Source organism: Rhopalosiphum maidis, chromosome 3, assembly GCF_003676215.2.
Source record: "Rhopalosiphum maidis isolate BTI-1 chromosome 3, ASM367621v3, whole genome shotgun sequence".
Classification (NCBI taxonomy): domain Eukaryota; kingdom Metazoa; phylum Arthropoda; class Insecta; order Hemiptera; family Aphididae; genus Rhopalosiphum; species Rhopalosiphum maidis.
Genome location: NC_040879.1, coordinates 65,747,171 through 65,772,335, shown reverse-complemented (window position 1 = coordinate 65,772,335; position 25,165 = coordinate 65,747,171). Strand labels below are relative to the sequence as shown.

Genomic DNA, 25,165 nt, shown 5'->3' with positions numbered 1-25,165 from the left:
TGATGTCGGGGGAGAGAAAAAAAAAACCGTGCGCGCGCGCGTACAATAATTTCTGCGACGCGATATTGTTATATCGCGCGAGCCGGTCGTGGCGGGTTTCCGGTGTCCCGGTCGTCGTCGCCGGTGCCGTAAAAAAAAAAAAAAATAAAATCAAAATCAAAATCAAAAGGAAATCGCAATCGCCGACGTACGATACACGATATATCGTTTTGTTATTGCAAACGGTATTTATCGTGTCGTGTCGAATACACCAATAATTATTGTCTTGTTATTTTTTTTTCCACAGTCTTATCCATTATTCGTCATTCTTTCATTACGATTATTATAATATTATTTTATTATTATTATTGTATTATAATTTTATCAGACACCGGCGCAGAGGAAATCTAATCGACGGATGTACACATTGAATCGTTGTTGAAGGTAAATAAATACACGTCCGTTCATCACCGTGCTCACATCATCGCCGTCACCGCCGCGGCCGTGGTGCAATCACTACAAGCATTCCAATATGGCCGGTTAACACAAAGCGCGCGTACAGTGTACACAACACAACACATGCTTCGTTCCGTTGACCCTGACCGTAAAGATTATGTACCGACGCGGCACCGTAACCGGCAGACTCGGTGGGTTTGACGGTCCGGTGGGTGGTGGGCGGGGAGGAGTAGGAGGAGGAGGAGGGGCAAGTAGTGCCGTGCCGATAGACGACGGTGTGCGCCGCGCGGCCCGTCTGCGGTGCGTTCGTGTGCGTATGTTTGTGCTTGTGTGCGTGACGCCGCGCGCACGCACAGGCGCGCTACGAGACTACGTTTTGCCATTCGATAATCATGCGATACGCGCACGTAAAATATATTATGTGATACGGTACGATATTTTACATAAATATTGTACGCGCATTGTGTGCCGCGGAGTTCGCGCGATCGGCACACCTGTCGGCGGCGGCCGGCCGATTCACGTACCGCCGGTGCGCTCGCCGAACGTTTCGCCGTCGCCCGAATGCCCGGACGGCGACGTTTTTGGGTTTTCGGACGCGCACCGGTGTGCGGCACGGTCGGCCGGCCGAATATCGCGGCCGTCTAATCAATTCCGTGCCAGTCCGCCGCACCGCGCCCCGCCCATCGGTGCCGCGACCTGGGAGATTGATACCGCGAGTGATGCGTGAAAACTGCGAATGACGACGATCTCCGTAGATCACGGACGGCGGTGGATCCAGTGACGAGTCATCCGGTTGTTCGAAAATCGCGCACCGTTTTCTTCTAGTCATTTCCGGTTTGCTGCTGCGTTTTTCGTCGGTTCTGCCGTTTCACCGTCCCGTCGTCGACCGCTCGTCGGCATCGGCATGAACTCCGCCCCGTCGTAGTGGTCATGCGTCGCGTCGCCACCAGGTACGCTATCCCAACGTCGTTTCTGTCCCTTGTCTCCCGGTACTGTTGGGACGTCAGGCGTCTCCACAGGTCCTCCGCATAGCTGCCGCCGACACGATTGGTACGAGAGAGTGAGTGCGTGCACGCATCACACTGCAATATTGTTTCGATCGTGTTTGCACACCGTCTCGGCCGGACCACCGTTGGCGACTCATCGTTTTTTCAATGGTTTACACAACGTTTCTCGAGGTGCGAATCACCAGACCGTTAGATTGATTACCACTATAGGCACCACTGCTAGTCACTATTGTTGCTCATCGGCAAATACATTCACAATTCTAACCACCGTCCCCGTTGATATTCTGTTAATCAAACTTTTATTCGTGTTTAGAGTTGCAAATGGTACACGTTACATTGTGGCTTTTATTCTTGAGTACGTTCGACTTGTAGGTAAAGTGATGACAAACTTAATTTTACATACATATTATAAGACATGTATGATAATTATGATTCTGGCTTCAGAGGTACATGTAACGTACATCCGTGTTTACCACTTAGAATAACTCAATTATTATTAATTATTCATAAGATTTATTATATTGTGTACTTACTGTTATGTAGTAAGTTACTTACCCTATATTTAATGTTTTTGAAAAAGATTATTTCCATTAATAATATATTTACCATAATGTCTTCGGTTTTTTTTTTCTTTTAATAAGATAAATAAAGTGTATCATATCTAAATATTATAAACTTTGCTTTGTCTTTAAGTAACACTTCTTATTTTTTGTTAGGATAATGTACAATATTTATCTGCATTATGACTACCAAGAATGAAAATTCAATAAACTGTAATAGTTCTCAAAATGAAGCCAAAGGACGTCAGAATAGTGATAGAAATACTGTAAAGGTACACCAACACTTAACGTTTATTTATTTAAATCAATTACTCATAATATTAATCTTAATGTTTTTTTAGAAAATTCCAAAAATGGATTTAAATAAGTCTGATTTATTAAAGCTTTTAAGCTATTTAGAGGGTGAACTTCAAGCAAGAGATATTGTTATTGCAACTTTAAAGGTAATATATAATGGTTTACAATGTGATAAATTCTAGTTAAATTCTATTTATATCTCCATACAGTGTGAAAAAGTAAAATGTATGTTAAGAAACAGAGGTAGTGATCGTGTTGTCAAAGATCCATTAGCAGCTTTACAACGTGATTGCTTTGCTACCTTTGAAACAAATAATGATAGTCTTTCATATCAACAGTTAGGATCGCTTGAAAATCTTGTATTACAGCAAAGAAGAACTCATTTAAGGATAGCAAATGTCTTAAAAGATAATCAAGTTATGCATCGAAAGGTAAAGTAAACTTAAAATTTAATCACTTTTTAAACAATTAAGTCTAACATCTTCAATGGTACTTATGGATTATTATGATTGCTATTACCTTATCACAACTACCTTGATGACAAATCATAGAGTATTACTCTATGTGACAAACGCATGCTGCAATGCATGTCTCTATAATACGTAAAATTTATAAAATAGGTAACTACTAACTATGTTATTGGTTATCATATCAATTTAATCTGTTTTAACAGTTTAATATTCGATTGACTAATATTTTGCAATACAACGAAGTAACATGTTGAACTGGTCTTCTTTATGAGTATTCCTCTACATAAATTTTGTCAAGTAGGATTTTAAATGGTATCTTGCTGTACTTCTATGACGTTTGTTTCTCCCAAAGTCTTTCTATATTTTTTATGTGAATTTGTGTATTTTGATCTACAAAATTATAAGAATGATTCACTGTGAAATGCTGGTCCCTTTTTCTATGTTTTTATGTATTTATGACATCTAAGTAGCAGAAGACCGAACAAGAAGTTTTACTAAAAATTTCTCCTTTGTTTTGCAACTTATTCCCCCAAAAATCCATTGCTGTGGGAGTACTCTTCCACAATTATTTTTATATTAAGTGAACAAACTTTTGTCAATTTTCACTATTTCTCTTTTCCTCCAATTTTTTTATTTTCTTTTTCACTCAAATTTATAGCACATACTTCCCATAAATAATTATTCCAATCATTTACCGTATTATTACAAATTTTGAAGTGTTTTTACTGTCTACTAAATATGAAACGTACGTAACGTAACGTTTTCAAAAATGAAATGCAATGTTAACATGCATGTTAACTTTTTTTTTAATGAGTTTTCACATTGCACTTCCATAATACTTGTTTTCTTAAGTACAATTTTTGCATTGTAACCTTTAGAACTGATTTGTTTTTGTGGTAAAATGGCATTTTATTGAAAAAAAGGTATTGCATCTTTTTCCGTAGTTGATAAGCTCCACAGATCCATTGTCAAATAATCGTCAATACAAAAATAACTGAAAAATAAGCATAGCAGTGTGGTCGTGATTAAGTATTATGATGTTACAGCCAAACTACCAAAGTCCACTGTTCTAAAAGTTACCCTGCTAGTTTTCCAAAATATACAATAATACTATATATTAACACTGTGCCCTACGCAAATCCATCAATCGCGATAAAATTATAACAACATTAGATATAATAGTATTCACGGTATGTGGTAGTTGCAATAACCCATAAGTATCTTTTCAATTTATATAGTTTATTATATTATAACAAAACTATAGTTATAAATTATTATTTATTGGTCCTGCTAAAGGTACGGTTTCTCTGCAGCGTCCAGATGCGGTGTCTAATGTCAACTACCGGTCTGGACATAGGTAAGCGTCTAGACGTGGCGTCATGATGCCGTACTGTTCCACTCTTTGATGCTGCAGGGAAATCGTACCTTAACATCACATATTGTTAGTCAAGATCCAACGCCACTAATTGGTTTCACTCAGCAACATAGTGGTGCCGATCACTATGTTTAAGTATTACATTTGTAATACTTAATTTATATGGGTGGTGTAGACAATGGTAATCTGTAGGATTTAGGTATATAGGTTTTAGATATTTGGATATAAGTATATGCAATTTGTCTCATATTTTTAATGTAACAAATTCATTGGTTATTGGGGTCTTCTATCTCAAATTTTATTTTTATGCAATACCATTTGACTCTGACGATCGGTGTCACTGAATGTTCATATATTATTATTTATTTAATTACTACTGATAGTTTATACTGCCATCAGCGCCCCCTGTCATTGATTGTTATTTGAATTCACAAAGCCAGACTATGGTTTATGTGGATCAATTGTTCTTAAACAGTTCTACGCATTCCACCGGTAGCATAAAAAAAAGTCTGCTAAAAGTTCTTAAAAGGTTGTGAGGGGGGTTATAATAGAAAATGAATAATTTTTTTATTAATGTTTGTAAAGGATATATTTTTTTTTATGTTTTGTGTAAATAGATTTTATTGAAATTTTAAATAGTTCTATTTTTAGTCATAAGTTTTACATGACTGATTTATAGTACACATAAGTAGTTTGCGTAAATAAAAGTTAGAGAACCTTTGATATAGACAATTATTATACTTAATAATTTTATTTCTTTGTATTTATTTAATTTAGATATTAGATCTAGAGCGATTAAAAAAACAACAATTACAGTATGAATATAAAAAATTGCACAATACTTTTGAAGAAGAACGATTAAAACACAAACAAATCGTATTTTTTTTACTAGCTGAGAGAAAAAAAATTGTAATGAAATATATTGAAGAAAGAAAACGTTCTGAAGATCTTGGACAAGTAATGCCTATTTTTCTCACCAATATTATTAATATTATTGTTTATCTTTTTAACTATTATTATTATTGGTTTCGATACTAGAAGTTTATTTAATAATTATTATTTTAACAATATAATATAAATGCAAATATAATATGAATAGTTTTCTTTTTATATTAAAATGATGTATTACTACAAGTATTTTATCTGTTTTACAAAAAAATTACATTTATGTTAGTTTATATTGTAATAAAATAATTTATTATAAAATTCAAGAACAAGAGTATTATTTATGTTTTCTCATTGGTTTTATTTCAAATTTAGAACATTTGATATTCACTGATCATTTTCCACTCATATAGAAATAGGGTAATTTATACTAAAATGTTTTGATTGATAAAATAATATGTTGAATATAATTTCTTAGAATTTATTATAATAATATAAATATTCAATAAAAATATAATAACTTAAAGTATTACAGTTAAATTTTAGTTAATATAAAAAAAATGATTAATTCATAATTTGTATTAAACTGTGAAGCTTTATATATATATTTGAGCCTTTTAAAAATCTTAATTAATTTTACAAATAATTGATATGTCTGTATTTAATTTGTATTATTACTTTTTACTCATATCTCGTAAAGTTATTACTTACTATGAGAGCTATTAAATTAATAATAACTAACATAACAACTACAATGAAACATACTATAAAAGCCGTAATCCTCATTCAAAAATTATTATACTGTGTGTCAATTGACCATATTCTAAAAATATCTGGTATGTAATGTTTAATATCAATAAAATTGTTAAAATTTTGTGTTCAAAGTATTAATTCCAAATTCATTATTTTCATTTTAAAGCAAGTAATAAATATTTTAATATTTTTTATACTTAAGTTATAACAAAACAACGAAAGAACATATATTAAATTTGATAATAGATAAATTTGGTGTGGTTTAGAAATAGATTTTGGTAGATGCAAATTTATCATGTTTTATATGCTTATAAGATGGCTAGAGTACATTAAGGCTGTTACATCCTTAATATTATAATTTATAAAAGTTTACATAAAAAAATAAAAATTTCAAACTTCCAAATGGTATTTCTTTTAAAATTCACTGAAGACTGTATTTTATTTTTAATTTAATGGTTTTTATTTATCAGCTATCATAATATTTAGTATTTAAAATTATTTTAAAACTAAAATGATAAATAGCAATTTTTCAGTAAAATTTATTTTAATTACTATTTTAGATATTGAGTGAAGAAAAAAGTAAAATTGATTCAATGGCTGAAGGGCTGGAAGAAGAAAGTAAAAAGTCATTACAGATGGAAGCAGAATTAGAAAAACAATTGGCTTTATTTGATACTGAAAGCAAAAAGATGATGGCAGCTCTAAGTTTGGAAGAAAAAAAGTAAATTGTTTAAAAAATTGTAGATGCTATTCTCTGGAAAATGAGAGACCGCAACCTAGAAGTGACTAAAATACATTGTAGTCTACAACCAGACTCATAGCAGTAACTGCCATTAATGTTGCGGTCTCTCGTGACGTGGAGTATATTTGTTAGAGAAATAGCACAATTAGCTATTGCTATTTACTTACTGATGATTAAGCATTACTCATAAATATGGTTTTTTATTACCTAACTTAAATTCAGAGGGAGGCTTTAGTAAAATTGTGAAACTGATTGTATAGGCTTTTATAAATATTAATGTTTGATGTTATAGAACATGTGCTTTAGAAGCGGAATTGGCAAAATGTCGAAGTGAGATTATTTCATTAGAAAAAGAACTAAGTGAAGCACTTCATAATAATTTGATGGAGCTTTCCAGTAAATCTTCAGGTAATCATATAAATTTATTTTTATATTTAACTCCAGTTTTATATGATATAATGTATTTAATTGGTAATTTAAAAGTTTTTTAATTTGAAGTTTCTATACATTTTTTATTACGGTTATTACATATTACATTATAGATTTTATCCAAATATTTAAAAACTAAACCATATAAGTTAAAATTAGAGCTCTGTTATTTATGAAATTACGTGTTTTTTGTTGTATTTATCTGGTTTTGTATTAACCTAGATACAAATTCGATTAAGGTTTTATAAAATCAGTGCTTACCATTTATCGAGACTACCTACTACCCATACAGTTTTTTGGTAAAATTAATTTTGTTATTTTGACTAGCACATGTAAACTACGCGTTAAATTATTGTTAAACAATTTTGTATTAAATAAGATAAAATAATATAAATTCATCTGCCTCACAAATCTTAATGTGTAAAATTATTCATATATTTTAGACTAAATTGAATTATCTAGTCCAACTCTAACAATAAAAACTATAATAATTTTTTTGTTTTATTTAAAAAAAATTTTTATTTTATATGGGTTTAGTATTTTTACATTTTTATCAAATATTTTTTGGTTTAATTTAATTTAAATATTGAACAAACTATAAAACATAATAAAAAAAAAAACTAATATAAACTCACATGTTAAATATGTTTTTCATAATCTTTAAATAGAATATGATTGCTATAACTTTGAGTAAAATCAAATTTACTGAACATAAGATAAGATTTATGAGTACTAAAATTTTTTTTATAAGTTTAATTAATTTATTTTAATTTAATATATTATAAGATAATAATATTAAGTTTGATATAAACTCGAGTTGAAATATGTACTATCAAGAATATTATTGGTTCCTCAATTGAATTTTTAATATAGCTATATTATTTTTATAATTTAATTTGTATGTACCTATAAAAGTACATAAAAAGGAATAGTCGTTAATATTTACTAAATTGACTAGAAATATTGCATATATTTATGTTAATACTTTAGTTGTAATTTTATCAAATTTTTTAATAATTTAAGTTATAATATCCTATACGTTCGATTAGTGTCTACGTCATACACATTATCAAATTATATAAATTTTATCAATTGGATCGTTTTGGATCTAAACAAACTAAGATACTTATTTAAAATATATATAAAATAAATTATTAAATTAATTTTGTTTGTTAAAACAATTTAAAACAGTTTTGAAATTTTTTTTATTTTGCATTTTTCTTTTGTGAATATATCTAATAGGTTTAGCTGTCTTAATAGACTATGACTTACGAACTTATTTTATTTTTTATACATTTAAAATGTGTATTTTGTTTTGTTTGGATCCAAAATAAAATGTTGATAAGAATTAATAACATACGTGACGTCACACTAATCGTCTGTATTTAATACAACTAAAGAATTTTCTGATCAGGCTATGTAATAATTTTTCTAGTTAAAATATATTTTAATCAATTTACCAATAGCCAGCCTACATAATACATATTCAATCTGTATTATTGAATTTCAATGTTTGTATGTATTCTTATTATATACAAATTATGTACTTATATCACAAAAATCAGTCTCAGAAAAACTGAGGATGTTATTCAACTCATTTGAATATCTTAATGCCCCCAAAAAATATTTACCACATATTTTGATGTTTATTTAAAAATTAATATTTTATTATTGTAATTGCATAATTTTCAATGGTAATTTTATAATTGTAGGTGTAAGAGTTATGTCTTCACCTAGTGATCCAATAACGAGTAGTGTCGCTAAAGTGGTCCAACCTACAGCAACTGCATCTAGCGTTCGAGTTTCTGGTCCAAGTAATTTTTTTAATTCTTTATTTGATATACTTTATAATTTGTGGTTAAGTCTTTTTGACAAAATTATTCAGAATTTACGTAAAATGTGATCTTTTTTATCTTCAAAATTTAAATACAGACATTATATTTTTTACGCACTTTTTAAATCTTGAAACACTTAAATTAAATAGAATTAAATCTTTCATTAGAATTTGACTGAAATATTTTTTTATAGCTTAATAAAATCTCAATTTAATGCCTTATTATTTATTATTTTTAATAAATATAATTATTAAGTATATTTTGTTCGATTTTATGATATAATTCATTGTTTGATTTCCCTCTTTTTTGTGTTTGTTTTAGTGACTGGAATTGCTCGATCAGTAAATCCTGGTCAAAGTCTGCGTTGTTTGAAACCAGTTAGTAGTAAAACTAATGAAATACAGGTATTTTGATACTTTTTATGTTTGTTGAATACAACATTTTATACATTTTATAACACTATAACACTGTATATTTTAGGTAGATAAACTTCAAGACGACGAAGATTGTTCTACACCTTTAGACACCATTAAAAAACACCCCATTTCTTTTGGTCGTAGTATGCAGTCTGAGTCTGGATCAACTAGTACAGTCAAAAAATCATTGTTTGGTATTCAACGTAACATGTCGGTTCCTAATACAGCCGAAAGCAATATTCCTGGATTAATTAAGAAACAAATAACAACTGTGGGACGTGGGACACCTCCTCCAGTACCTCCTAATAAGCCAATTATACCACCAAAAAAGGATTTAATATCATTGATTAAAAAGACATCAGTTGCTGATAATACTGCTTCTACTGCTGAAAAAGATCAAAAAGATTCTCAACTTAGGCATAATAATTTGTTGCCTAATGAGATTGTTTCTGTAGATAAGCCAGATGAAATGGTAAAAAATTAGACAACAAGAATCCATAACCATAATCCGCGAATTAAACTTCGTATAAAAATCATATTTTTATACACATGTTTGCTTGACAAGACTTTAATTGTATTCTCAAAATAGATAAGTAGTAAATTTTAGTAAATATAAATAATAGTAAGTCTATATTAATCATATTTTACTGTTAAATACTTCTTTATTGAATGTAACAAATAATTATTTGAGATTGATTTATTTCATAATTGGGTTATTACGATAGTTTTATTTTAATTGTACTTAATTAATTTAATATTACAAAATGATTTCTTGGCGTACTAAATATCAAAAAGTTCCTAGACCGTGCATCTTATATAACTTGGTATTCAAGGCAAGCTTTAAAATTAAATGATATTCTAAAAATTATGGTTGATAATATAATGTAAGAAATATGTCTTGCATTTTATAGTTGTTATCAAAGTATATAGTACACTGCTCATATTCTGTTAACTTGATTTTATGTTGTACAATTATGAAAATAATTAGTCTTAAATTTTAAGGCATGTTATTTAAAACATAAAATGCTATACACTTTATATTTAAAATATAACATCATAATAAATTTAACTCATTAAATAACATAATTGTTATTGTATTAAAGGTTTTGACTCAAATACTTTGGACAAGTTACCATAAAAATGAATTATAAAATTACATCTTTAAATTATTATCTTCCAAATAATATGATGATATGGTTAAATTATAATCTTAGATCAGATTTGTAAATTTAAATGTGATCAGTGATTACTTTGAAAATATATGTATTTAAGTGCGTTTGTACATTGCCACTACGGTCATTGTAAATTGCGCCCTTTATTTCAGCTCACGACACATAATGTTACTAATATAAGTAGAGTATGAGTTTAAGGTCAGTAATAATAATACATACTGTTATTTTAAATAGTACAACAAAATAAATGCATAATGATAAATAATATTCTATAACCTTGTTTAGAATTCAATTTTTTTTTGTTATATAGATTTCCAATTTAAAATAAAACTATTTACAGCTTAATAAAAATTATTTGTTACTTTAAAATATATTATTATTTTTATTACTTGTGAAAACTTTTCTTCTAACAGAAATAACTGTAGTTTTATTAAAAACTTACCACATCATTAAATAATAATATATATTAGAGGAAAAATATATAACTAACATATTCTTTTAATCATAAGTCATTTTATAACCTTTTTTAATTAAATTTTACTATTCACTGTTGACATTATATTGGTAAACAATTAAGTAGGTATTTCTTTTTATTATTCCACATATAGTACAAATAATAAAAATAATTAATATAAATGGATTTTAAATATAATTTCAAACAATTATAGATTTGGTTAATTTTCTTTTTAAAACAAAATCAGACTTTTTAAATTTAATTGTTTAAAATAAAAATTGTAAAATATATGAAGTAATATTAATTTTGTAAAAGTTGAGTAGTACTTATATCATAACTTGCTAAAGCAGCCCAGCATAATTTCAATGATTTAGTTTGACATAGAAAACACGAGTGCAGTTCTTGTTGGTAAATATAGCTATAAAATATAAAAAAAGATTTAATAAAAACACCATTTTTATTTATACTTAGCAATAATTAATTAAATATCGTTATTAATTAGAATGTCTAAAAAAATGGAGAGAAACATGGACATAAATAGCTACTAGTTAAATATAAAATTGTTAATATTTTTTTTTTTTAAATAAAACATTCAACATATCCCAATTTGTTAAATGTCTCAACAATGTACATCAAATACATTAATAATTTATATATTTTTTTTTTTTTGATGTAGGTGTAACTAGTTATTTAAATAATAATCAAATTGTATTAAATTTGAATAGATTTGATTACATTAAAAAAAAATGTAATTAAATAAACTGAGTTGCCGGTTTTTAAATAGTACAAAAGTTTTGATTTTTATGATAAATCTATAGCTATTGTCTTAAAATAATTTGTTTAATTCAATTTAATCTAATCAACCTAAAACTTAACATTGATGTATTAAGATTTAAAAAAAAGTTAAATATAGTAAGAATATATTGCATATTACTAAACATTTACACAACATAAACAAAAAATAAAAATTTCTTGAAAACCTGTGCCAATTAGAGATTTAAAAATAATGTTTAATATTTAAGGATTATAAAGCCTAATAACATATAAATAAATATTGTTATGAATGAATATATCCATTTTACTTTTTAAAAAGTTAAATGTTAAATATAATTGTAGATGTGATAGTTTACACTTGCCAACATATTAATAAAAAAAACCTATACATTTTTTAATATTCCATAATATTTAGAAAATAGTGTGAGTTTATGATATATATTATATATATATAATTTTTTTTTATGTATTATAATTAAAATATTTAATTGTTTATTTTACAATGTGTAAGTTTTTAATTCATTATTAAAAACAAACTTGTTTACACTTGGAAATATTGATTTTTTTCTCATTTTTTTTTTTTTAAATATGTACTTTTATTCACCCCCAAACAATGTTATTATGCATACCTAGTTCACAATACTAATGGTTCCGAAGGAAAGTATGTATTAATAATAAAATTTGGAGTTGGTAATACTTTATATAGTATAAGTTTATCATGAAATTAAACCTTTTAAAATATTTTTACTTACGAAAATATGATTTTGTCTACCGTTCCAGTCGCCATTGATAATTGGATATGTAATATTATTATCAATGCGACAATGTCCTCCATATTCTGCATCATCACTATTCAAAACTATTTTTAATGAGCCTGACAAATTTAAACCAATTTTGTAATCTGTAAAACTCTTGGTTGGATGGAAATTGAATACAAACAATAAACCAGCTCTTTCAAATGCAATTATTTTATCACTTTCATGCTTTAAACTTACGTATCCCTACAAATGAAACATTTTATTTTGATATAATATTTTATCTAATTGCAATTATAACATTAAAATACTTACAGGATTATCATTTAACCATCCATATTTATTTTCTAAACGGTTCATACTTTTATCAAAATTGTTTAAAAACTTATATTTTAATAATTCATCATCGACTAAATTCCACTGTCGCCTGGCATAGTGATATGAACTATTATTACCGTCACGAGGAAAGTCTAACCATTCTGGATGTCCAAATTCATTACCTATTGTTTCAGAGAAAATTATTACTAATATTATAATTGCTACAATTTAACAATACTTTACCAATAAAATTTAAATATGCTTCACCACCAAGACTATTGGTGATTAACCGAATCATTTTGTGTAATGCTATTCCACGATCAATAATTAAAGATGGATCACTTGAGACAGCCATGTGTGTATACATTTCTTTATCCATTAACCAAAATGCAACTGTTTTATCTCCAACAAGAGCCTAAATAATATGTAAAAGTGTACGTATATAATAATTATATAATTATAACTTTTTTTATTCTTTAGTGGATTGATTCTTTGACTCAAAAATAAATTTTATAACTACTGTTGATCTAAAAGCATGTTTGAATTAAATAATAAATCTAGACAACTGTAGACAATTATAATAAATAAATAAATATTCTATTAAGTATTAATAATACTTGTTAAATTATTCATTAGCATGTTAATAAAAAAAAAAAAAATTAATGAAGTGTTAAATAGTACCTACCATCAATTAAGTATTTAAATGCATAACTAAAATCATCATACATTTTATCAGTCATCTATAAAAACAGAGCCTTAATATAATATAAACCTGGTCATGAGATTCAGCATAGGCTACTGTTTTTTCCATCCATCTTCGATTTGTAAGTGTATGTACAATATTTCCCATATTCCAATCATCATCTTGAACCTCCTTTAGTAGCTTAATCCACATATCAGGTATAGCCATTCCTAGACGATAATCAAATCCAAGTCCTCCTTCACTTACAGGTCGGCATGATGAAGGCATTCCAGACACATCCTAAATCAATATGAAATTGAAAATATAAACCTTATAAATTGTTAAATACTTATTTACTTCAGCTATTGTTATGCAATTGGGATAAAATTTATGGAGCATATAGTTTGCTAACATCAAATAAATCAATGCATCTGTATCAACATTAAGACCAAAATATTCATCATAATGTCCACTGAATCCTTGACCAGCACCTCGAGAATGGTATAACATAGACGTTACACCATCAAATCTAATACAAAATACAATTATATGTTGTTTAATACTTATAATAATTAATATGATTTTATTACCTGAAGCCATCGAAATTATATTCTTCAATATACCATCGCAAATTTGATAATAAAAATCGTAATACTTCATATCTATAATCAAATAATAATCATTCGTTTAACTTTAAACTAATAAAAATATAGAAATTTATTTACTCAGAATAATTAAAAAGTCTACTGTCCCAAAGGGGATGACTTCCATTAGGTCCACTATGAAAGTAACCAGCATCTGTACTATCAAACTGATTCAAACCATCCAATACATTTTTTGATGCATGGGAGTGTACAACATCTAACATGACATATAAACCTTTACTATGAGCAACATCAACTAGTTCTTTTAGATCTTCTGGTGTTCCAAAGCGACTGAAATTAAAATTAACTTTTTTACTTAAACATTAAATTAATCTAATAAATGGGACAGTAAATATTTGTCAAATAAGGAAAAATATTTTATTTTTTCAATAATACTAGTATACAAGTATGCAATGGTGGATTGGACAACCGGGATACCGGGAAATTTCTCGATGGGCCGCTGCTTGTATAAAATATATATTTATTAATATTATTATTCAGAAATTATAAATTATAAATATTACATTGTAAGTAATAAATATGTATATTATTAAACATAAAAGCATTAAAAACCCAAATTTCTGATTATTTTAAAATGCTGGACTGACTTGTGTTCAGCCAGTCCATGTTTGTTGACAACTTATTGTAACAAGTTTAAAAATAGAATCTCAAATAGTTATTTATTTTATTTTGTTTTATATCAATTAATTAAAATATTTAAAAATTTAAAAGCTAAATTGTGTTTACAAAAGTATATAATAATAATTATATATATATATTCATATAAAGCGCCGTTAGTATACTGAGGACCGCTAAAATTATGATTTTCCTGGGATGTTTTTTCTCTTAGTCTGCCACTGAGTATGTGTACAATTAAATCAATACTGCATCATAGTATTATAGTTAATTATATATCACTAGTATAATTATTACCTCGAAGCAGCATAAAAACTTGTCACTTGATATCCAAAAGAAGCATAGTATGCATGTTCCATAATGGCCATTATTTGAATTGTATTATATCCTTAAACAATATAAAAATATATTTTTTTAAATTAAGTTACATTAAATATATATGTATGGTTGGTTCTTACCTAAATCCAGAATACGATCTAACATACAATCTTTAAATTCTTTGTAAGTTCCAACTTTATATTCTGATGTGGCAATTCCAACATGACATTCATATATTCGCAAACTAGTTGGTTTTGGTACTTTGGGATATTTAAATTGATATACCTTAAAAAAAATAATGTGTTTTATAGCTTAATAAATTGCAACTACAAACAGATATGTTTATTTTACTTATATAAATAATATATATACATATATATTGAATGTAACTTATCTATTAATTATAATACAAATAATACAAGTTTTTTGGTTTCTAATTATTTTTTCTATATCCACTTTTAAATGCAGAAATTATTTGAATAAAAAAAAATAGGTATAAAGTATATTAATTCCAGAAAAAAAAATGTTTTAGGTAATTTACTGATAATTTTACTAAGTTCCAAAATCGCCTACTATATTATGTTTGTGTCACATTTTTTATTTCTGCCAATCAGTAATACATGACATTTATACTCACATATACTCATAAAATTGATAAAATAAATTCTGTTTAGGTATATTGTGTATAACACTGGTAAATAATACACATATTCAATAATTATTACTGCACATATTACATAATAATTAATATCATAATTTTTAAATTACATTCTTTATTTTAAAATAATTTATAATTATAAATTAAAATGTTTTGAATACTTATAAGTAATTTAAAAATATTTTATACTCTGATATTTTAATGTGATGACAATTTAAAAGTTGACATTTTTTTTCTTTTTATACTTCAATTGTTATTTTTCATTATAAATTGGTTTTTATTTTAAATAAAAATATAATTAAATTTTTTTAAGATACAATAAAAGCTTTAGACACTTACATTATCTGATGGATTCCAAACTTTATGTTTAAATGTTACCCCTTCTTCACGAGGTGGTTGCAATACATAAGTTGCCCATGGTGATATACGATCCATTTTTTCACCATGATGAGATTCAACTACTATCTATAATAGGTTAGGTTAATACCATCATACTAAATTTTATATAATAATAATGAATAAAATGTTAAAATTAAACTACCTTTATTTCAGATAAGTGTTTAATAACTGGTGTTCCATCACTGTTTGGAGGTATAGTTAATTCCCACTTTCCATATTCAAGCTTTTTGTAGGGATAATTTTCTCTGTTCCAATTATCTATATTTAGGTAAATAACTATTAACTAATGTTCATTTATTAAAATTCATAACTCTTTTATTAAATTATGTGCTTTTTGAACTAAAAAAACATAATATATTAAATTAATATACTAGACAACAAGCATAATATATTTTTAAATTGTAGAATACTTTTAGATTTTGGGCAGATTTTGAATATATTAGTCTAATAATGATGTGATTTTTTGTTCAACGTTACATCTGGGAGCAATAAAAAAATCTATAACTTTCATGGTGGTTTATGGTAATAAATTGGATCTAGTTAATACTGTAATGGGTCAAAAGTAAAAAATGTCTTGTGCTTTAAAAATAACTAGGCAATACTTCAAAAATATTACAGAAAATGGAAACATTTATGCAACCCAATTTTTACCAAAATCAATTATGTTTTTTGTGGTTATTTAAAAGTGATTTTAAATTTTAATTTCAATACATAACATTGAATATTTACAACTGTAGGAACTTGAAACTTTTCACTTTTGCGGTTATTATTTCAAAATACAACACTTCTTTTCTCCAAATATTTAGACTGACTTTATGTTAGAAAAATACTTTGTGGTAGGTAATGGGTACATTGTTGTTATAATATAATATGTAATATTAATTGAAAATTTAGTTCAATCTGCCTTATTAATTTTATAGTAATATTAATAAATGTATTGTCAAATTCAAGTTAAACACAGTAATTATTACAGTGGCTTACTCAATGATGAGGTACCTATCTTTAAAACTTACTATACAACAAAAAGATAACCTCAATTTTTTTTAAGTATAAACCTAATTTTTGAAATATGTAAGTTTTAAAAAAGCTTGGTTTGAAAAAATTAATATATTACTGCAATAACCGGGATAGATGGCAATGCCTAATATTAGGGCTCCAGATCAGAGAAAACTCATGTTTCATATCTCCTAATGTGTAATTATGATAATAATAATACAGTGTAGGTATTGGTATAAAATATTATATTAATGTTATAGAAACAAAAAAATGAACCAATATTATTTTCTGACCTTGGTTTTTATATTATCTGACAATTAATAATATAGCATAATTTATATCAATATCTAATATCTATATATTAGCATATTTAATAATATACTATCTTCATTGTATCAAATAATAATTTTAAAGTTTTAATTAAAACTCCTAATTTATTTGTATAATGTTAATTAGATAAAACTTATTTGATTATATTATTATTTAAAGGTAAAGAAAATAACTCATCAAATATGTTTACTAGAAAATTATGAGTTTATGAGTGTAGTACTAGAAGTGTATAGTGTACCTACATACTTAAGTCAAACCAATGATTATAAATAAATCTATATACTTGTGCAAAAAATTTGTATTGTTTAAGTGTTTGGTCATCTTGAGTATAGTAATTTTGTTATTTTGTTAAATTGTTGTGTTTGATATTTTGTTTTCAGTTATTTTTAGGTATACATTTAAAAATTGAGATTATTTACATATTACAATAATTAAACATTAGAATAGCAAGAGATTTTTTTAGTGATAAATAGCTAATAATTATGACTTAAGACATTTATGAAAATGATTAATTTTCTATTAAGTACTATTTAGGTGTAATTAACCGCTGCTGTAAAGTATTAATAACATATTTAAAATACCTATTTAAATATTAATTATTTTTTTTTTACTGTAAAAAATAAAAGATTTAACTATAAAATAATATTATACTTTAATAAATTATACAAAGACAAACAAATTTTTGAATAGTTTCAATAATATATAAATAATTTTCATACATATATTTTTTGAAATTTTTGGTGGTAATAAAATAAAGAAGAAGAATTTATTGAGTGAACAGAAAACAATTATAAATAATTATAAAGATATGCTTAGGTATTAATTTTAAGAACCTAGAAATTACATTTTATGGAAGCCCTAGTATCTTAGTTAGGCCGCTAGCTGCTAGCTTATAACTTTAAGCCTATTGCCTATATGGCTATATATAAGTAGTGTTGAATTAATTAAATTATTAAAAATAGATACTTACTAAAGTCACCTGTGAGATAGAGTTGTTTAGCTCCTGGAGCCCATTCCAAGCAATACACAGACCCATCATTATTAAAATGAATACCAAATGTTTTGTAACCCGTGGTAAACGATTCTAAATTCGACTCTTCTTTAACTCTTTCCAAATAATCCAAAAAGCATGCATACCTATAAGAAAGTAAACAAAACCGATAAAATAGGCATTTAACCAATGTAAACCGAATTTTAACACTCGAGAAATTGGTTCTTTTTTACAAACAAATATTTACGATTATAATTTAAAAAATAATAATAATACAAAATATATTTTAATGGTTATCGTAGGCAGTGAGTTTAAAAAAACAATTGTACCTAGTATTATCATTCACCTGCGTTTGAATTCCCTTTCGTAGGGTTTTAAATAGGGATCGCGATCCAGCTGTTGTTGAAGTTCGGGCACTTCGACGTCCATGGGATCCATTTTAGAGTGTTTGCCACCCATAGTTGTCGGGACGAGGAATTAATTGGCAGCCAACCAGCGACGAAAAAAAATTGAAAGAAAAAAAAGGTTTTTGGAAACTTTCCCAAGTTTTGTTTTCGTTCGGCGTTGGCCCTTGAAGGTAGGCGCGTGTCGTACGAGTGGTTTACTATTGGCAGCGGTTCAACGGCGACTATACTTGCTGTAGTACGTGGGAAATGGCATTCAGATAAGCGTCCGGCGCGGTTTATTATAAGCCGAACGTAGAAAACAAGTTGTATAATACTTAAAAATAAAATAAATACGTACAATTATCATCGTGCAGATAAGCCTCAATCGCGTTCGTTATAATGTACCTTCAGGTTTCAATAATTATTAATTATTATGTATTTCATATTGTGTATATACGATATGTATATAGATTATATATATAAATTTTTAGTATACACCATTTAGTACGGTAATAATATTGTACAGCCGGCCGGCCGTATAACCTATTTAGAGGTATTGTGGATGTGGTGTATCTTATAATATTATAATATTAGTATAATATATATTATAACCTTTAGCCGCGACGACCTGCTGCTGCCCGTGAACCACTTGTTGTTTGACGTCGTCGTCATCGTCGGAATAGTAGATAACGCTCGAGCCGACTGTAAACAATAATAATTATAATACGTACCTATGTACTATAATATATGTATACATATATAAGTATATTGTGTTTCTTCACTCGTAAATCTAAACCGTACGTGATTCTTTACACTCGGTTGAGAAAAAAATTATTTTTATATATTTTATTACTATAGGTATAATAAGAAGGTATAATAGTCTGCAGGATCGACTTTCTCATTACGGTGTCGTTTTTCCACCTACATTCGTCATACACCTAACCTGTACCTATTACTTAGTACTTGTAACAGTGGTGGATTTGACTCGTCTTCTATGAGGCGAGGAGAAGAGGGGTAATATCCTTTTGGTCCAAAAATTTTACTTTTAATTATTTACCCACGTGGACCTATACAGTCGGAAAAATACGTATCTTATTGTAAAATTGTTATGTAAAAATGCAAAATAAATAGTTAAAAAAAAATATTAAAAACAAATTCATATGTTTGTCTCACTATCTGACTTTATCTACTGAGGCCGTGATTATATTATAACTTATAAACCTAATTAGTAATTATATTTGAATTAAGTTAGTACAGTAAAATAAATTAAAAAAATTGTATGCAGTTGCCAGTAGTTAGTGCAACTATATAGGTACCTATCTAATATTTACTATAAATATTAAAATATACTATACACTATCGCTATGCCATCTTAATTCGTATGTATAAATATATTATAGAGTCAAAGTGTATTATGAATGTAATATTAGTATTTTAGATTGTTAGGCTTTAGATGTACCTACGTAGCAATTAAACTTCGTAACATGTTTGCATTATGGCTTGTGATTTATATATTCCAATATTTAATTTAAGTGGACTGACGGTACAAACGCATTTAACGTCATTATATTATTTTAGTATAGGTACGTCAATATATTATTTTATTTCTGAACGTTTGACGAGAAAAACTTAAGAACCAATTTCCAGATTAAAAATAAATTGTATAATATTATATACTATCTACACGACTACACGTAACATGACCATAATATGTACCCACGTCCCACGGATCAGTCTATTTATATAGATCAGCGGATCAGCCTGTAATCTGTATAAATAGGCTGATTTACTATCATAATATATATTTTTTTTTATTTAATATTTTTATTATGTATATGTTCCAAACAATCGTTTATATATATATATCAAAATTATTAAATAAATAAATACATTTTTACTTTGTACGAGCCACAGTTGTATCATAGAGTATACTTTTTAGTCTATACAGGATTTTCATGTGACATTTATTGAACATGATGGGTTTGTTAAGTTTAACAAATTATAAAATAGTTTTTTTACCTATTATTATAAATCTATAATACAAATTGAAACAAAAGTACCAATTTATGAAAAAACTTTGAAAAGCATATACAGAAAATAGAATGTTTATATTAGGTAGGTATAGTAGGTACAGATATAACTGATATTTATGACAAAAAAATTGGCAAATACAAATATATTTTAATAAAATTATTTAATCCTTATGAAAATATATCATAAATTTACAATAAATTATTAGGTTAGATTGCAATAAATATTGTAACTATATAAAAACATACATATGCTAAAATAAATTTATAAATAATTAGGTATTTCATGTATTTACTTATAATTAAATTTATACATAGTTCTGTATGAATATGCATGTACGTATTTATTTTATAATTGCTGTTTTTAATTATTGTGTTATGAATTATCATTGGAAACAAGTTTAAAAATAAAAAATATATTTGAGTGTTTGATCGATAATTAATTTTAATTTGTCGATCAAGCTATTATTTTATTTTATATATATACGTATAAATGGCATATAGATATGAATATTGATATGATACATATAATCATGTATAATTAATAAATTAAATGGATATAACCACGAAATGATACGTTATAAAACACTGTTTAATAATTTGATATATATGTACAGTATAAATACGATCTTCGTAAAATATTTAGAAAAAAATAAATAGGTAAGTAACTAATTTAATTCGATAACATTTTAGAAGCTATCGGTGCAAAGTACAATACACAATCATTCGTAAAACTTATATAGCTTTTATTATAATATATACTACCGTGACGTAACTAAAGATTATTTAAACAAATTGAGGCCATTTTTAACTATATTCAATATAACAACTGGTATTAAATTCAAAGTTTGTTAAAATGGCCTAAAGCCTATAATAGGTATGTCGTACCTACATACAATAATATACAAAATAGTGAAATATAATAAAATACCTATTGGCTATTGTATAAAATATTATATGCAATATGCATACAAGAAAACTAATATATTTTTACTTCATATTATTTTAAAGAGCGGATGCTACTTGTTTTATTCATTTATAAAACTATATAAATAAATAAAAAAACTAAAAACTGTTTAAAACTTAAGAGTTAATATATAATATATTGTGTTTATATAAATTATTCACAGTTCATTTCCATATTTTACTGTGGCAATCACACCATCTTTAACCTCCTCAAACAATGTCCTGAAGAAAATATCAATTTTACCGTAGGTATATTGGTATACCTAGTAGGTATACACATTATAGAGAAATTATAGTCTGAATCGTCAATTTGGCTTACATAAAATATCTATTGTGTATTCGTGTGTTAACTAAAAGCATAATATGATATGTTCTATTTATACTTGCCTTTAAGTTGTGTATTTAGAATATATGTATTAAATTAATTACCATACTTAAATAATCTATTGATGTAATAATAAATTTAGTTTAGTTAAGTATTTTGTTTATTAAAACACATACAATTTAAAAAAAATCTAAAAACGTGGGAAATTGCAATAAATTGCATTATACATTAAATAGGCAGACAATGAGAGAACATAAAGTATATAATTATAATAAAATGTATATATTATAATAAATATAATTTATAAGAAATAACTTTATACTAAGTAACAACTTTAATATCTAATAATTTGTTTTCCAAAGTCAGCAAAAAAAAGTCAATGGCGGGAGGGGATATAACTACCACTAACTTCTCTCCCTTGGGCACGCCATTGAATAAGATAGAAACAACACACGTGGGTATAACTTCCTCTTAAATGATATATTATTAAATAATATAAAAATAAAATTATGTCGTATGTATAACTGTATAAGACTTGAAATTCAATTTTATCTTTCTTTAAATATCGTAAAACAACAAAACATAATTTATAATAGGTATAAATAAATATCAATTTAAAATATTATTAAATTAAAAATGTTATTGCGTATAGAGAAATTCATAATATTATAATATACGTAAAAGTTTTAAGTTTTCACGAATAATATTTTTAAATTATAAAAAAAAAAATATTAACATTGTTATTTATGATTTAAATAAAATATTTTCGTCAAATCTGGTTTAACCTAACAGTTCTCATATTTTGTTTGTTTTTTCCAGTCATAAAAAATAATAATAGGAATTTGTAATTTTGACCTATTTATAGAATAAACCTATTTGCTATCCAAAGCCACTTTCAATATTGAAAATGGAACCATTTTATCCACTACTTATCGTGTACTCATTCACACACACACACAAAAAAAAAATACACATCATTGTAAAATAAATACATTCATCGCTCCGCTCAGAATCTCAAATTCTCAAATATAATAGATACCTAGGTATCAATCTAATAATATTTATTCAAACAGTTTTCATTTAAAATTTTAATATAATGTTTAAATTTAAAAAACAAAAATTAACTTATAATTTCAAGTAAAGGAAGTGACAAATTACCGATACTACTAATTATGATTATTTTTGTGCCTTGTGCGTAGATATAATAATTTGTTGTCTAATGGAGTATTTATCGTGGGGGGGGGGGTGTTCTCCAAGTTTGTACACTTCTTGACTTAAAAATAAAATAGCTCAATAAATAATTAGTAGTTTGTATGGTTAACAATTTCTCTTTGAGGAACTAAGCCTATTCGTCTAGGCACTTATAATATGCTAACTATACTAGTTGTATGAAAGATATAACTTACTTTAAAATTATCTTATAAATTATTTCATTATGTGCAATGTCATCAGTTTGCTTGAAAATCGTAGGGGCTTTTCAAGAAATATAAATCGTATCACTATAGTTTAAAATTTAAAAATATAGGCCTAAACAAGTGGGTCGCGAGTTCAAAAATGTTTAGGACCACTGGTTTAAATAATATAATACCTATAGGTATTTGCTATTTAGTATTGTACATAAATATTAAATGCCTAAATTACATTATACTTGTGCTTTCAAATTTCTGAATTATTATTTGCTTAATAGTGTAGGCACATGCTATAACCACAAATAACAATAGAACGACTAAAAAATATAAAATATCTATTTTCTTAGTTTTCTTTGAGCCATATACTTAACTATTATAGGTTATCAAGTTTTGGACTTAATAACAGGCACAATAGCTAAAAGTTTATTACTATTTTGTGTTAAAAAAAAAAATCACGGGTCATCATTATAGGCACCTGACAATTTTGAATTTTGAGAAATCTTTGAAACAATACATTTTTATACTATTGTGAAGAGCTCAAGCGGGAGATGGGAAGCCTAATGTAGTCCAAGGCTTGGGGTCCGTGTGCAATGCACACACATTTAGTTTCATGACCCTAAATTCCTATTACTTTATACAAAAAAATTTTCTTAAACAATAAATTGTTATATGTGTTAGAAATTATGTACATAATAATTATCCGTGGTTAAATTATTCATAATTTCTGTACGTGAAATTAAATTAAAATTACATTTGCAATTGTTATCTTATAGTTAATACTGTTAAAATTATATTTTTATTTAATACAACTGCAGTATCAAATAATAGATAGGTATATACTAATTATTTCAGTAGGTAATTTAATTTTAGCTGGTATTTTGCATATCTCTTTATTATTTTTGTACAAAATACCCGATGAAAATATAAAGATTAATGATTAAGTTTATTCTTGTAAGATTATATTCATCATAATTGAATATTCATAAAATAACTACACTTTTTTTTTTGCATTATAGATTAAGATATTATAGAGTGATGTTAAGTACCTACCTACATAATATTATGCAATTTAAATTTTCAAGAATATGAGTAGCAGAGTAGAGTTTAATTAATTAAAGGTCGCTTTAAAATGCTCTAGTCGTCAGTTAGGAAAGTTGGTAAGTTACTTATACATTTATTAAAAGTATATAGTTGGTATATTACTTATACTGATAACATACTATGTTTACGCTTATCATAAGAAATAATAATTTTGTTTATATCAAACATTATTTATAACTTTGATTATTCGAGAACATTCGATGGTATATAATATATTAAACTATTGATTAGGCAAATAATTAAATGTATATTTACACAATTAAACAGTGTTATTATAAGGTACTTACTACCTTTAACTGCGTGTTTGTTATTTTTGATATAATGCTATTGCTGAAGGTATGTAATTTTAATATCAAAAAGTAATTCAATATAGGTAAAAAAATAAAATAATAACAATCTAAAGTGAGTACTAACTTCTGAAATATTTTAATATTTCAATAATATTATTTATTCTAGTGTAACAAAAATAAATATGTATTATGTAATATTATTATATAGATAGGTAGTATAGGGATAGGTAAATGTTATTACTATTGTAATAATTTTCGTATTGTATAAATCAATATTTTATATTAATTTCATCGATAAAAACAATCATAATAAATATCTAAATTATT

General features: G+C 26.4%; 2 protein-coding genes across 3 annotated transcripts; one reads left to right on the top strand and one right to left on the bottom strand.

The window, feature by feature from the left end:
* The first annotated feature begins 1,010 nt into the window (after window positions 1-1,010).
* Window positions 1,011-9,837, top strand: LOC113559390 (uncharacterized protein CG10915). 2 transcript variants are annotated; one of them, XM_026965162.2, is made up of 10 exons: window positions 1,011-1,385; window positions 2,159-2,274; window positions 2,344-2,445; window positions 2,509-2,730; window positions 4,922-5,101; window positions 6,343-6,503; window positions 6,817-6,932; window positions 8,666-8,767; window positions 9,110-9,192; window positions 9,269-9,837. In XM_026965162.2, the coding sequence occupies exons 2-10, from the start codon at window positions 2,185-2,187 to the stop codon at window positions 9,686-9,688; spliced, it is 1,476 nt and encodes a 491-aa protein (XP_026820963.1). In that variant the 5' UTR covers window positions 1,011-1,385; window positions 2,159-2,184; the 3' UTR covers window positions 9,689-9,837. The 2 variants fall into 2 exon arrangements, with proteins under 2 accessions (XP_026820963.1, XP_026820962.1); XM_026965161.2 differs by having other exon boundaries at window positions 1,012-1,613.
* Window positions 9,838-11,012: 1,175 nt separating this feature from the next.
* Window positions 11,013-19,020, bottom strand: LOC113559389 (1,4-alpha-glucan-branching enzyme). The gene is made up of 14 exons (XM_026965160.2): window positions 18,678-19,020; window positions 18,311-18,477; window positions 16,157-16,272; window positions 15,955-16,080; window positions 15,098-15,242; window positions 14,937-15,027; window positions 14,085-14,294; window positions 13,950-14,021; window positions 13,717-13,888; window positions 13,450-13,659; window positions 12,921-13,092; window positions 12,675-12,859; window positions 12,357-12,605; window positions 11,013-11,248 (listed from the first exon to the last, which is right to left on the bottom strand). The coding sequence occupies exons 1-14, from the start codon at window positions 18,788-18,790 to the stop codon at window positions 11,201-11,203; spliced, it is 2,076 nt and encodes a 691-aa protein (XP_026820961.1). The 5' UTR covers window positions 18,791-19,020; the 3' UTR covers window positions 11,013-11,200.
* Between the last annotated feature and the right edge of the window lie 6,145 nt (window positions 19,021-25,165).